Source organism: Marmota marmota, unplaced genomic scaffold (assembly GCF_001458135.2).
Source record: "Marmota marmota marmota unplaced genomic scaffold, marMar, whole genome shotgun sequence".
Taxonomy (NCBI): Eukaryota; Metazoa; Chordata; class Mammalia; order Rodentia; family Sciuridae; genus Marmota; species Marmota marmota.
Window position 1 is genome coordinate 11,186,118 of NW_026000164.1, and position 15,955 is coordinate 11,202,072.

Below are 15,955 nucleotides of genomic sequence, written 5' to 3' on the forward strand. Positions count from 1 at the left end.
GTTTTGCAATTGCTTCATTGTGTACAACGGATTTTAACAGTGACTTTGTGCTATAGCCAACTTGAACAAGGAAGTAAACTCTTAAATAAGAGAGTTCAGTGGGTGTGACACATACATGGCTATGGCAAAAACTTAATATCACCAGATGAGGTGGCACACACCTGTAATCCCAGCAGCCTGGGAGGCTGAGTCAGGAGGATTACAGGTTCAAAGTCAGCCTCAGCAATGTAGCGAGGCCCTAAGCAACTTAGCAAGACTCTTTCTCTAAACAAAAAATCAAAAAAAGGGCTGGGGATGTGGCTCAGTTTTAAGCGCTCCTGGATTCAATTCCTGGTACCCCAAACAAAAACAGAACAGAAACCTTAGGTATATGAAAATGCATCTTCTTCCATAATCCAGAAGCTCTCTACCACAGAGCTACAACACCAGCCCTTTTTAAATTTTATTTTGAGACAGGATCTCACTAAGTTGTCCAGGGTGGCCTTGAACTTGTGATCCTCCTGCCTCAGCTTCCCCAATCATTGGGATTACAGGCCTGAACCACCACAGCCAGTTAGACCTGACCATACTTTTGTGCCTTCTGAAATTAAAATTGCCTAGATGCCGGCCATATGATGGGGGTGTACCAGGTGTTCCATATCCCCTAAAACTCAAACTGACATTTTATTTGAATATGACAGTGTTACCCAAAGGAATCACATCACCTCCTGAGCCTCCTCACCTGTTTGTTACTACTAAATCATAATTGCTGCATTTCATTTTAGTGAATTTTTGATTGGCTCTGCTAGTAGCTTGTGAAGTGTGGTCCTTCTTTGATCATCTTTTAAATTAAAAAGCTGGGGAAAAAATCAGGAAAAGCACTCACAATTTGTTTTTGTAGGGAAAATAGTAAGTAATCATGGCTCGTTTTGATGATTTTTCTTATCTGGATGTTGGATTTGTGGTGTCCTGTCCTCATTGACCATCATGCTGATTTAAGTCAGTTTATCTTCCTAAAAGGAAATGGTGGCGTGGACTTTTGGGGAGAGCTGGTGCCATTTTGGCTGGACCTGATAGTTCTAGAGAGTACAGGCAGCCGAGCTCACAGCTGAAATGGTTGTGACTAGTGTCTCTTTTTGTTTGAAGGTGGGACTTTGCAAGGCTTCATCTCTGACATCCTACAGAAGAGAGCACCAGTGTTGGCCCTTAGCCTGATCCTTGCAATTGGCTCCCTTGTTGGGTACAGTCGTGAGTATTCCTTACATTGTTTCCTAATCTCTGGGAATAATCATTTTCCTAGAGTAAGGGACCAGCCCTGGAAAGAGTCTGTGACCAGCTGAGGCATGATATGTCACCTTTGTATAGTCCCGTGAGTGCCGGGAAACACTGACATCAGTGGTTTCATTTGTGTCGGAGGAAGCTGGCGTCTCTCGCCTGGCCGATTTGTTTAAAAGCTTGCCTGGGAGTGTGTGTGCTTGTTTGAGGGGTGGCTCCAGAGGGACAGCATTAGAGCCAATAAAACAATAAAAGGGGTGAGGTTTCAAAAGCAGGAAGATGCTGATTAGTAGACGTGGGTATGTCCTCAGTGCTGTTGTGGTGGGGAGAGCTTTTCTCTAGCTTTTAAAAGTCTCATTAACTTGGGCACCAGCAAGAGGCAGACATTACAAATAAAAGTTGGAAAAGGCCTTGAAAGAACAGTCTCTCTTTGTGGCTCTGGGAGGGATTTGTGAGGTCATAAGATTCAGGCCTTTGTGTCCTCTTTGTGGACGCCCACGTCACTGCTTTTGTAGTCACTGTGGCGTGTCTGTGTCTCCTCACAGGTTCTCCAAATAATAAGTCCATCAATGCGCTTCTGATGACGGTTACAGGTACGGCGATGGCTCAGTTCACTGTGCTGTTCTTCTTTCTCTTAATCTGATTGCTACTAAAAGCTAGTTACAGGGAACTCAAGTGATAGAAAGGTGGCTCCTTTTCTAGATTCTAGTCTCTGCTCTAACTGGCTTTCAGTCCTTTTATGACAGAAGCAGTCCCTGCTGAGGCATTTTCTAAAAATTTTGATGTTGCCCACCTTTGGGTATGACTTCAGAAAGTGGCTGGGAAGACACCACATCGGAAACCGGTTTAGTCACCTGTACTATTGACATAACTTCTTTTTTGCCTGCTGTGTTTTTCTGTGTTTGGTTAAATTTAGGTGGTCAACTGATTGAATGACACAGCTCTGCCATAATAAAATTTGACGAGCTGGTGCCATTAGTTATTAAAGCAAATGTCACATGATTTGCTACATGTTTCCTTTCTGTGTATTTTGTATCAATACATCAGAGTGTGACACAACTCAAGAACATCCCAGAGGAGTGGATGTTAACAGTTTGAATATGATACTATCTGGGACTTTCCTTTTTCTTTCCATTCCTCTTTAACCTACTAATTACAGTGTCAGAATGATATTTTGCCCTATCCAATGGCTTGCTAGTGTTGATATGAATCATGTTTTCATAAGAACCTGTTCTGTTTTTGACTGCAGGGTTTTTTATTGGTGGACCTTCTAACATGATCAGCTCAGCTATTTCAGCGGACCTGGGTCGCCAAGAGCTGATCCAAGGGAGCAGAGAGGCTTTAGCAACGGTCACAGGAATTGTTGACGGAACCGGGAGCATTGGAGCTGCTGTGGGCCAGGTGAGAGAACAGAGATGGGTTGGGATTAAATGCCAAATCTTTCATGGCGAGTGGAAAAGTGCCACTGTCTGGGCCACAGTAGGTGGCACTCTCGTGCTGTGGAATACTTGCTACGCCGAAAGCCTTAGGTTTTCATCTCCTCTGTGGCCCAGCTGTTGTGAACTGATGCGGAAGGTCCTCTGCCTTTCTTAGTTTCTTCTTTCCATTTTTACCTGCAGATTCTTCCTGTCTGCAAATAAACTAAGACTTCTTAAAATTGATCCTTCTGCCCCAGTCCACCGCCCCCTTCTTCCCAGGCCAAACTTGGCGCTCCAAGTGGGGATGGTGTGAGACGCATGCATCTATTATCGCCATCTGCATACAGACCCCATTTTTCTCCTCTTTTTAGTGTCTCTCTTCCAAAAGCATATGTGTCCCTGTACATCCGTTCTTTACATGTGTCCCTGTCACATGGGACCCTGGACTCCGCAACTGCCTCTGAGGCACATTGTTTCCTGCATGCCCAGAGACCTGAATATTTCAGAGCGTGGTCCGTAAGTGTCTTGTATCAGAATCATCTGGGATTCAGACACAGGGCTTACTGCAGGCTCCCTGTGGTGGGCCTAGGGCCTGTGTTTCCCTAGGCCTTTGTGGTGATTCTTATACAGTCTGACATTAGAGAGCCGTAAGCTAAGATTGGCTTACCATATGTAGTCAGAACTATTCAAATTGCCCCTTTTTGCTTAAATTCAGGCTTTCTTTCAGGAAGAGATATGTCATGAAACATACCTCTCATGGGATATGGTAATTTTACAAAAATATGGATTTGGGACTTGTCTCCATGGGTGAAATAGTTGAACCCATGGAAGTGGATGAGACATTTACTGGGGAAAGAGAATGCAGGTGGATCCTCAGAGAATGCCCAGTGTCACATGCAGTCAAGGGAATAGCATTTGAGTAGGCATTGGTCAATAGGCCATAGATGTGGAAAGGTCAGGAGTAGCACTGAAGGACCGAGCTTCTTAGTGTGGACATTTAGAAGGTCACTAATAGCTTGGAAGTTTGCTAGCTTGCCTACTTTGGGGGCAGTGAGTTTCTGATTGCTGGTGGTAAATTGAGAAAGTGGGTATAGAGGTAAATCATCTTACTGCTTGTCACCTTCCAGCCATGAAGTGTAGCTTATTGTTGACCTCCCTCTTGCCCACAAAGGTGGCATTTTGGCTTGTATTCTTCTGTAGCCCCCATACCTAGCTGGTGCTTGGCACACACAATAGACTTATGGTATTTACTAAGTTATCAAAGAAGGAATGCATGATGCAGTTGGCAAATTGCATGCTCAGCATATTTGGTTATAAGACTAGAAGGGGAAAAACCTTAGCAAGGTTTGGAGAATTATGTGATCATACTTTGGAGTAGAAATTTTAAAATGTTATTGGTTATCAGGTCAGACATCTAAATTTTTAGGATAAAGAATGACTGTATTGGGCTTCCTTTTCCCAGTATACTTCCTCACTGATGTGTTCTTCATTAATTAAATAGGTGAATTATAATTGCATTTCAGGGAGTATACTTTTATTTAGAATATCTCACCTGCCAATGTTGAGATCCCTAACTGGACTGGGTCAGCATTAGACTGACCTCCATGGTCATGGAAGCATATCAGGAGTGAATCATAGTTAGCTGTGCTCATTCCTTCTCTGTGTTGTGTGTGTGTGTGTGTGTGTGTTGCTGGGGATTGAACCCAGGGCCTTATGCGTGAGAGGCAAGCACTGTACCTTAGCCTCCTTCCTCCATGTTGATTTCCAAAGGATGTCCCATTGCCTGAAATCACAAACTCTAGGACTTCAGATTCAAACTCTCTTAGCCTATCCCTCAGCCATTCCCCTGACTGCCCTGAGTAATATGGTTGCTGCCCCTTCTTCTATCTTCTCAAGAAAATAATTCATTGTTTACTCTTTCTGGTTGCCATAGCAGTGGATGCATACCTCCAGCAGAGCACTCAGCTTCGTGCATCCACCTTTACTGTTTGTCCATCTGTCCTCTGCACCAGGCTCTGTATTCCTGGGAACAAGGACTGTGTTTCATCCGTCTTTGTGTTTCCAGTGCTTAGCACCGTTTGGACACATAACTGGGGCTCAGTAAGATAAAGTTGTAGTACATGCCCAAGGGAAATGAGAACAGATATCCACATTAAAACGTATACATAAACGTTCATAAGCTTCATTATTCATAGAAGCTAAAAAGGAGAAACAACCCAAATGTCTATCAGCTGATGAATGGATAAACAGCAGTTAGAAAAGAATGATAAGTGAACCTCAAAAATATTATGCTGAGTCAGGCATAGTGGTGCATGCCTGTAGTCCCAGAGTCTCGGAAGGCTGAGGCAGGAGGATTGCAAGTTTGAGGCTAGCCTCAGCAACTTAGAAAGGCCCTAAGTGACTTAATGAGAATGTCTTAAAATACAAAATTAAAAGGGCTGGGATGTGGCTCAGTGGTTAAGTGCTCCTGGGTTCAATCCCCAGTACCAAAAAAAACCCCATATATATATTATGCTGATAGGGCCAGGAATGTAGCTTAGTAGTAGAGCACTTGCCTAGCATGCATGAGATTTTGGGTTCAATATCCAGTACTGAAAAAGAAAAGTGTGTCTGTCTGTCTTGTCTGTCTATCTATCTATATTTGTTATATTCATATGAGATGTCCATAATAGACAACTCTATTGGGAAAAAAATTGGGTTGAGGGTTGTGTTGGTCTGGGTGGGATGGGGGAATGACTACTGATGGGTAAAAGTTTTTTTAGGGCTGATGATAATGTCGAAAAATTACATTTAGGCAAGATTGTACAACTCTGAAGATACACTAGAAACCGTTTAGTTTCATACTTTTAAAAGGTGAACTTTATGTTATGTAAATTACTTATTGACTATGCTGTTTTAAAAAAAGATAAATTTGCTGGGCATGGTGGCTCATGCCTGTAATCCCAGTTAGACTCTGGGAGGATGAGGCAAGTTTGAGGCCACCTTGGCAACTTAGTGAGATCCTGTCTCAAAATGAAAAGGGCAGGGAATGTAGCTCAGTGTAGGGTACCCCTGGGGCCCATCCCTAGTACCTACCCACCCCACACAAAAGTTGCAGTCAGAGTGTTCAGATAGCCACTATGCTTCCTTTCGCAGGTGATTAAGCCTCTACTTTTTTGCTTTACATGTTGTAATCTAGGCTAATTGTTCTGCTTTAATTTTCCCACTTAAAAAATTTAAGCAGTGTGTGATAAAAGCACACAGGTGACCCTCAAGTCTATGGTCAATCAATTTTTGACAAGGGTTCCAAGACAATTCAATGAGGGAAAGGATGATCTCTTCAACAAATGGTATTGGGAAAACTGGATATCCTCTTGCAAAAGAGTGAAGTTGGATACTTACTTTGTCCTGTACAAATGTTAACTCAAAATGGATTAAAGACCAACCTTAAGAGCTAAGATTGTAAAACTCTTAGAAGAAAACACAGGGACAAATTTTCATGACAAGTATATACAGAATATTCTCAACATTCTTATTCATTAGGAAAATGCAAATCAAAAATACAGGGAGATATTTACCTATGACATGATTCTACATTTAGAATACCCAAAAATCTCCACCAGAAAACTCCTAGAACTCATAAACGAATTCAGCAAAGTAGCAGGATATAAAATTAACACCTGTAAATCAGTTGCATTTCTATTCACCAACAATGAATCAGCTGAAAGAGAAATTAGGAACAAAATCCCATTACAACAGCCTCCAAAACAAAACAAAACAAAAAAATCCCAAAAACCAAACCACAACAAAACTTGGAAATCAATATAACAAAAAGGTAAAAAACTTCTACAATGAAAACTACAGAACACTAAAGAAAGAAATTAAAGAAGACCTTAGAAGATGGAAAGATCTCCTAGAATCATGGATAGACAGAACTAATATTGTCAAAATGGCCATACTACCAAAAAAAAAAAAAAAAAAAAAAGGCACTATACAGACTTAATGCAATTCCTATTAAAATTCCAATGATATTCTTCATAGAAATAGAAAAAGCAGTCATGAAATTCATTTGTAAAAACAAGAGTCCCAGAATAATCAAAGCAGTACTTAGTAAGAAAAGAAAAGTAGGAAGCATCATAATACCAGACCTTAAATTATACTACAGAGCTATCGTAAGAAAAACAGCATGGTATTGGCACCAAAACAGACATGAAGACCAATGGAACAGAATAGAAGACACAAAGACAAACCCACATAAATATAGTTATCTCATACTAGACAAGAGGCACCATAAACCTACATTGGAGAAAAGATAGCCTCTTCAACAAATGGTGTTGGGAAAACTGGAAATCCATGTGTAGCATAATAAAATTTAACCACTATCTCGTCCTGCACAAAAGTTAAAATAGATCAAGGATCTAGGCATTAGACCAGAGACCCAGTAGGCCCATCCAACTTTCCAGCATTTTGGTTTAGGAACTGACTTCCTCAACAAGATGTCTGAAGCACAAGAAGTAAAATCAAGAATCAATAAATGGGATATCAAACTAAAGCTTCTTCACAGCAAAGGAAACAAAAATGTGAACAGAGAGCCTAAAGAATAGGAGAAAATCTTTGCAACCTGCACTTTAGATACAGCATTAATCTCCAGAATATATAAAGAACCCATAAAACTTAACACCCAAACCAAATCCCAATCAATAAATGGGCAAAGGAACCAAACAGGAACTTCACAGAAGAAAAAATATGAATAGGCAAAAAATATATGAAAAAATGTTCAACATCTTTAGTAATTAGAGAAATGCAAATTAAACCACACTGAGATTCCATCTCACTACAGTCAGATGGCAATTATCAAAAATGTAAGTAACAATGTTGGTGAGGATGTGGGGGGAAAGGTTCACTTGTACATTTGTAGTGGGACTGCAAATTGGTGCACCCACTCTGGAAAGTAGTACGGAGATTCCTCAGAAAACTTAGAATAGAACCATCATTTGACCCAGTCAGCCCACTCCTTGGATATACCCAGAGGACTTGAAATCAGCATGCTTTAGTGACACAGCCCCATCAACGTTTCTAGCAGCTCAAATCATCATAACTAAGCTATGGAACTAACCTTGGTGCCCTTCAACAGATGAATGGATAAAGAAAATGTGTTCTATATACACAATGAAATATTACTCAGGCTGGATATGGTGGTGCATGCCTGTAATCCCAGTGGCTTGGGAGGTTGAGTCAGGAGGATCGCTAGTTCAAAGGCAGCCTCAGCAAAAGTGAGGTACTAAGCAACTCAGTGAGGCCCTGTATTAAATACAATACGAAATAGGGCTAGAGGTGTGGCTCAGTGATTGAATGCCCCTGAGTTCAATCCCTGGTACCAAAAAAAAAAAAGAAAGAAAAAAGAAATATTAGCCATAAAAAGTGACTTTATGGCATTTGCTGGTAAGTGGATGGAACTGGAGACTACCTTGCTAAGTGAAATAAGCCAGTCCCCCAAATCCAAAGGCCAAATGTCTGATATGCAGATGCTAATTTACAACAAGGGGGCAGGGAATACAAGTTCATTGGATTAGGCAAAGGAGGATTAGACAGGAAGGGAAGGGGGATGGGAATAGGAAAGACAATAGAAGGAACTGGACATGACTTTCCTATGTTCTTATATGTATACATGACCGTGAAACTCCACATCATGTACAACCACAAGAATGGGAAGTTATACTCCATTTATGTCTAATATGTCAAAATACATTCCACTGTCATCACTGTCATGTATATCTAAAAAAAAAAAAAAATGCAAAGAAAAGAAAAAACAGGGAGAGAGCCAGATGTGGTTCGCACACCTGTAATCCTATCTACTTGGGAGGCTGAGGTGGAAGGATTACAAGTTCCAGGCCAGCCTCAGCAACTTAATGAGGCCTCAGCAACTTAGACCCTGTCTCAAAATAAAAAATAAAAAAAAGCTTAGTGGAAAAGCACCCCTGGATTCAATCCCCAGTACAAAAGCAACAGCAAAAATAACAATAAAACCCAGGGATGCAACTTCATGCCTTGTGGGAAGCTGTAATCAGAATACTATGAAATATCAAATGTTGGTGAGCATGTGGAGAAATCAGAGCCATGCATTGCTGGTGGGAATGTAAAAAAATAATTAATAAATATGGAATTATTATAAGATCAAGCAATTCTACTCCTCAGTATTTCCCCCCCAAAATTAAACACAGGCACTCTGGTGTTTGTATGCCAGCTCATGTTCATTGTATCATCATTCCTGATAGCTAAAGGGTGGGAACAGTCAAGGTATCTAACAGAGGAGTGGATAAATAAAATGTGGCGTATCTATACAGTGGAATGTTCTTCACCATAAAAGGAATAAAGTTCTGATACATGCTTACAACACCGTTGGACCTTGAAAATGCTGTGCTAGATGAAGTGAGCCATACAGAAAAGGACAGACATCTACAGTTAGGGAAATTCCTGGAGTCAGAAGGAGGCCATGAGGAATTACTTCTTAGCAGGTACAAAATTTCTATTGGGTGATGAAACTTTTGGTAAAAGTGGTCATGGTTGCACAACATTGTGAATGTAACTGATGCCACTGTCGCGTATACTTAGAAGTGGTTAAATCGACAACTCTCTTTTTTTTTTTTTGGCACCTGGGATTGAGCTCAGGGGCACTCGACCACTGAGCCCCATCCAGCCCATTTTATTTAAAGACAGGGTCTCACTGATTAGTTTAGCACCTTGCTTTTGCTGAGGCTGGCTTTGAATTTGTAATCATCCTGCCTCAGCCTCCTCAGCCACTGGGATTACAGGTGTGCACCACCATGGCTGGCCTAAAACAGCAACTTTTATGTTAGATCCATTTTGTTGTAATCAAAAAAGAATGAATTAAATGCTATGAGAATCTTTAGTAATTGAATGTGAAATAAAAGAATATGCAGTAGAGTGTCGAGGAAGAGCAGCAGTCCTGTGTGAATGGCGGAGCTGAAAAGTGAGCAGCTCATGTAGAAGACAAAGCATTCTGAAAGCATGGATTGTTCCTTTCATTGGAAGACAGAATGCTTGAGTGAGAGTGGTTTGAGGATGTTCATCTTCCTCTCTGAATAGCAGAGTGAATAAAAATAAACCTGAATGTAACATCTTTTATACAGTTTTTGTATTTACACCCTGAAAACTTACAGAATGAACCATTAATAAAGCTTAAATGGGAACATGTCCGTGGAAGGGCTTTGTAAATGGGCATACAAACCCTAACTCCCTTCTTATTTTCTAAGATAGCTGTTTAGTCTACTTTTTAGCTACTTCATTTATTAATTTATTAAGAATTATACTGTAATTTATTTCTCTTCCTTTTAGTATTTGGTGTCTTTAATCCAGGACAACTTAGGATGGATGTGGGTTTTCTACTTTTTCATTCTCATGGTAAGTGTATGCCTTTTTTTTTTTTTTTTCCATAAACTTGTCATTTTTCTTAGTAATTTTGTTTAGAGTATTTATTTAAGTCACTTTTTGAGAAATAGCAAAATTTCTGATTGCTTTTAAAGACCCTTTTGTGAAAAGTAATGTTTTATTAGTCAAAAATACACATTCTTATCTCAAGGAGGAAAAGGGTCCTCAATTTATCCTTGATCTGAGTCTAATGAGTATTGCCATTTATAACTCCAGAAGAACAACAAGGGACTTACTTAAGATCTGCCAACCGTTAATCAGTGCACTCTTCTGGGTTGTTCTCTATCTGCTAAAATGTAATTTGAGATTTCTGAAGGAAATTACAGTGTGTGCCAAGCAACATAGAGTTAAAAAAAGAAGCATTGATCTGATTAACACTGTCCTGTGTGCAGGTTCTGAATGATGAACATCTCTGGAGGAAATAGTAGTTACACCTTAGACACTCTTGGCTGGGATTTTGTACTCTCTGGGAAACAGCCAATATGAAATAAGGCCTTGTGCTTTTAAAGTGATGAATAGGCGTGTTACTCACTCTGCCACACTATTGGTGGAACAGTGCACAAGCCAGATCTACTTGAGAGTCTGGTGGTGGCCTTGTCCTCCAAGGATGCCTGTAGTGTCCTGTCCCTAGATCTGGGCCATCCTGATTGGAGGCATCCTTAGCCACCCTAGGACCTGGGGTTGTCTTCTTGTCTGGCCCAAGGAGCCCTGGGATCGGCAACCCCAGGAAGCCTCTGGAGCTCTCTTTTAGTTACCTCCTGGCTTCTGGAGACGGAGCCATATGACTGGTTCCATCCTTGGCCTCCTTGCTAAGTCAAGGGAAGTAGCTTCTGGAGAACCTGCTGGTGTGGTCATGCTGTTGTAGAAAAACAATTTCCATCTATGAAACCCTGCTTTTTGCTGGGGCTGCAGCAAGAGTGTTTTGCTCTACCTAATGGAAATCCTTCACTTAAGTTATTTTTTGATAGCTAATATGTCATTTAGTATGTTGTGATATTAACTGTAATTTTCAGAAGTCATTTTCTAATTCACTGAAGATTAAAAGTATCTTTCTAAATAATCAAAACAAATGTAATTGTTCAGACCCATGGTTTATGTCCAAAACATGATGCTCTAACTGAAGTAAGTTGTCACTGCATATTTAATACTTTCTTCTCTTCACAGACTAGTTGTACAATTCTGTTTATCTCACCATTAATAGTGAGGGAAATAATCTCTCTTGTGCAAAGGAGACAAGCTCACATATTGAGTGAGTGACTGTGCTCACAAGAAAAAAAGAACAGTGGGAGACACGAGACTATAAGATCTTTTAATTCACCACATTTGGGGTTGTCTAAGAGCGCCAACATAACCTCGGCTTACCAGACCTCTTTCAACACTGCCAGCCACCCTGGACACTGGCCAGGAGTGAAGACTGCATTACTTTTCTACACTATAGGAATTACTATTGATGATTTTTATGGTTGTTTCATGAATGTACTGGATGGCGGATGAATCTACCGGCATCCCTTTTGGCCCCTTGAGGTTTATGCCTTTAACTCTGGTATCATATTGGCCTTGGACCCTGTACTGCAGCCTCAAGAACTGATGAACAGGAGAGAGAGCTGTGCATGGTTTGCATGGATAATGAATAAAAAGGATCATTGCATTTTGCTTTGGTAACGAGTTTGCAGAGAGTGCTCACCTCTGAAGCATCAAAGCTTGAAAAAGAGCTCCTGCAGGGTTGAGCTGCAAACCCATCATGGACTAAGAACACCTCTACCAGCTGAGCTGGGAAAGATGGCGCCACGTGCTTGTTGGCTCCGGCACTGTCTCAGTCGTCGTCGTTTGCTAAAGAAGCAGACTATCTCCCAATTATTGTCAACTTGTTCTGCCTCTTCACTCACAATTAGCTTTGACAACTGGAGGCCTTTTGTGATTTTGAGGACAATCAGGCACATTAGTTATCTTGAACATTCCATTGTGTAGCTCTCAACCCCAGATTTGCTGTCTGGGAACTTCAGGGCCCTCTGGGAAGCGAATCTGCTCAGCCCTATTTTTGGAGGATTGATCTCTGTCACTACTAGGTTCCTGGAGTTCCCTCAGCAGAAGACAGAATTAGAGGAAAATCCTGGAAGTGTTCCAGAAGTGTGAAGAGCCTGGTGTTGACTCACGTTGATGGGTTTCTAGGTCTGAGGGGTGTTGTCTTTAGAAGAAGGTAGTGTATGTGTTCAAGGCTGTGAATTCTATATTAATTGGTGTTTTAAGGTCACTATATGTATTTTAAATTATGTAAACAAACTAGGAGGAAAATGTGCAATTTTGAGGGATACCTAATTTGCTTTGAATTAGCAAATATTTTTCAATCTCTTGCTTTATACTTCAAAATGTGTGTGATGAACTTGATGATATTTAATCATGTGGATTTTTGATCACTTTATTGCTTGTTTACTGACATAAAAGGAAAATACAAAACACAGGAAGGAGAAATAAACCAACTTTTGTAGTAAATGTCTATCCATTTAGGTCTCTTCCATGAGCTCTGTGTATTTTATTTTCTCTTTCTCTCTCTCTCTCCCACCCCTCCCCTCTCTCCCTCTCCCCTTTCCCTCTCCTCTCCCCTCTCTCCCTCTCCCCCTTTCTTTAATTGAACCCAAGGCCTTGTGCATAGTCATCAGCCACTGTACCCTGAGCTACCTCCCCAGCTCAGCTCTGTGCCTTAAGTGTCCTGGTACTGAGTGGCACTGGTGTGCAGGTGCTGATCCTCCAGCCTTGCCCGGTCTTGGATGCCCACTATGTGCTGGATCCCAGTCTCGGATGCCCCCTATGTGCTGGTGGGTCTAATTCCCCTCAGGCTCTGTGAACACTTGCCCTCTCACTCTCTGGAAAACGACTTATTCTGGATAAGTTGCCTAGTTGTAATTTAGGGACTGTCCAGATGAACCTGTTATTTTCATAGACCCTTTTACTCACATTTAACTCTGAGAGTTTCTTTTTCTCCCCAGCTCCTCAGCAGCAGGGTTTTATCTTTGTGTCCTGATGCCAGCCAGTGTTTTCTTACCCAGTTTAACTTTAGGTGGGTGAGTGTTCTTTGACCTGTCTGTGGCCCCCTGAGCTGTACCTGAAATGGCATTATAAATAAAATAAATGCTCAGCTTTGGAAGAAATGATGTATTGCCCTATGGGTGTATTTCCTTGTTGTTCTAGTTCTGCCAATCTGGGTGAGCATTCACTTTAAGAAATGCTTAAGAGTTAACTTCATTCTCTTATTATTATTTTTTTCCCTGGGAGAAAAGGCCATAGTGAAAGCACATCTGAAAATGCCTTCTCTGTCAATAATTTGAAAAAATGTAAAGCACAGTAGGAAATTTTTACACACTAAGATAAAGGATTGTTGGATGTGGGAAAAAAAATTCCAAGTTTCTCATGTTCTGGAAGTAAAAATGATAATTTAGATTTTTTTTTTTTTAACAGTGCTGGGGATTGAGCCTGGGATACTCTATCACTGAGCTAACCTCCTAGCCCTTTTTAACTTTTTATTTTGAGATAGGGTCTTGCCAAGTTGGTAAGGCTAGCCTCAAATTTGTGATCTTCCTGCCCTAGCTTCCTGAATATCTGGGATTACCAGTGGCCCACTGTACCTGGGAAAAATTCTTTAATTAAATTTTAAGTTGGGCACAGTGTCCCATGCCTGTAATCCCAGCAGTCAGCAATGTGGGAGCTAAGACAGGAGGATTGTAAATTCAAGGCCAACCTTAGCAATTTAGTAACACCCTGTCTCAAAAATAAAGTGGGCACTGTGGCGCACTCCCATAATCCCAGTGGTTCAGGAGGCTACAGCAGGAGGATCCCACATTTAAAGCCATCCTCAGCAACTTAGTGAGACCCTGTTTCAAAAAAAACAAAAAGGGGTAGGGATGTGGCTCAGTGGTTAAGCCCCCAAGGGTTCAATCCCTGATACCCCCCCTCCAAAATACAAAGAAATGGGGATATGGCTCTACGGTTGAGTGCCTAGCATGTGCGAGGCCTTTGATTCAACATCCAACACCACACCAACACACACACACACACACACACACAGAGTAAAATACTATTTAAAAAAAAGAAAGGTCAGAAGGGAGAGAAATGGTCTTAACTTCTCTACCCGAGGCTCGTCTCCTGTCTACATAGGCTACTCTGCCAGTTGCCTGCATTAGTAGTTTTCATCATAAATCCTTTTAAGAATCTGAAAGCCACTTACCTTCTCCCCAGATCAAAACTCACAAAAAGACAGAGAAAATTTTATTATTGGGCCAAACTCAAAGTCCTTAGACAACAGAGACAGAAACTTTGGTCAGAGAATGGGAGCCTGGGGGGAGGTTCTCCACAGTGCAGCCGTCACCTGTTTCTTTTTTAAAATATTTTTTAGTTGCAGTTGGACACAATACCTTTTTTTTTTTTTTTTTTAATGTGGTGCTGAGGATCGAACCCAGCGTCTCGCACGTGCCAGGCGAGCACTCTGCCGCCGAGCCCCAACCCAGCCTCCATCACCTGTGTCTTCACTGAGTCTCCTGTTGCCTCTCCGTGAACTAGAGTCAGACTGCTTAGCTCACGACTCACTGTAGTGGCCCTTTTCTTACCTCCTTGTCCTGACTTGCTCTTTCCTGTAATACTCCTTTTCCCTCTCAGCATCCTGAATCTTCATTTTCCTTGAAGGCTCGGCCTTCAAGCCTTTCCTAACCAGCCCTCCAGGCCTCCCACTGCCCTTCCTTCCTTGTGCTGCTGGTGTCTAATGCCCCACCCTCTTTTCTCCAAGCTTGAGGGCCTTGGTGGTTGGTCCTGGATATCCTTGCTCTTGTTGGAAAAAGTGGAAGGAACCTGGGAGTGGAGACTGGGCAAAGCAGGCTGTGGGGGCCTGGACCCTGCAGATGGCTTTTTTACTTGTTTCCTACAAGAGAAGGCCCTTCTGCAATAGCTGTCCAGTCGCTTTGCTGTGGTTCCCAGTCCTAGTGACATTGGGATCTAGGATGAGGAGAGAGGAGTATGCAGGAATTTTTAAGGGAAACACCCTCCAACCATTGAAATGCAGAATCAAGCCATTGAAATGCAGAAGACACCATTGTAAACTTTGGCCCATGCCCTTGTAAAGTGCGGGAGACCAGGCTGGAAAGCTGGTGCAAAATTGTGCAGCTCCAGCCTGGATCCACCTCTAGTCCAGCCCCTCTGTAAATGTTGGATCCCAGACCAAGTTGGGGCTGCTCCTCACTCTTGAGACAGCCTACTTTCTCCCTTAAATATGTATCTGCCGCCTTAAATAAACCTGTCTATGCCTTTGCCTAGCTTGTGCTGAAATTATTTTCCATTACACATGCCAAGAACCTCACTGGTCCTGGGTTGAGTTCTGCCTCTCCTCTGGGAACTCCTTGGACCCTTCTTTAGAGACATCTCTTCTGCTGTGACAGTCTCCTTAGCAGCTCTGCTGCTCTCCTATAGAGCTCACAGTGGAGAGCAGGAAACTCAGTGATCCCTATCTTAAGACCACACAGTCTGCCCCAGGCCGACTGGTTTTACTGCCTGATTGTGTTCTCTGGTTGTTCCTGGTTGTCACTTCCTCACCAGAGTCAGCACCAGGCCCTGGAACACATTTAATCAGGACAGCCATTCACTTTTCCCACCTTGATTCTTTTGTTCCTTTAGATTGGATCTTAGTTATCCTCCCTTTTCTTTTCCTTAATTGCCCCAAGCATTTCTGGTGACAAAGTTTGTTTCAGCATGTATCTAGGGTAAGTCAGATGAAGTGTGAAACACTGAGGTTTATATATGCATGACTATGGATAGCAGATTCCTTAATATATGGGTATATATGTATATGTTACATAATATCTATAATTATATGT

General features: G+C 41.7%; 1 protein-coding gene across 5 annotated transcripts in view; it reads left to right on the plus strand.

The window, feature by feature from the left end:
• The window catches only part of Slc37a3 (solute carrier family 37 member 3), a 45,770-nt gene extending 33,180 nt beyond the window's left edge, over window positions 1-12,590 (plus strand). For all 5 annotated transcript variants that reach the window (XM_048786840.1, XM_048786842.1, XM_048786839.1 and 2 more), the window contains 5 exons: window positions 1,126-1,227; window positions 1,800-1,847; window positions 2,504-2,655; window positions 10,008-10,073; window positions 11,265-12,590. In XM_048786840.1, coding sequence (XP_048642797.1) covers window positions 1,126-1,227; window positions 1,800-1,847; window positions 2,504-2,655; window positions 10,008-10,073; window positions 11,265-11,357 — 461 coding nt within the window. In that variant the 3' untranslated portion in view covers window positions 11,358-12,590. The remainder of the gene's footprint in view (window positions 1-1,125; window positions 1,228-1,799; window positions 1,848-2,503; window positions 2,656-10,007; window positions 10,074-11,264) is intronic.
• Window positions 12,591-15,955: the final 3,365 nt, after the last annotated feature.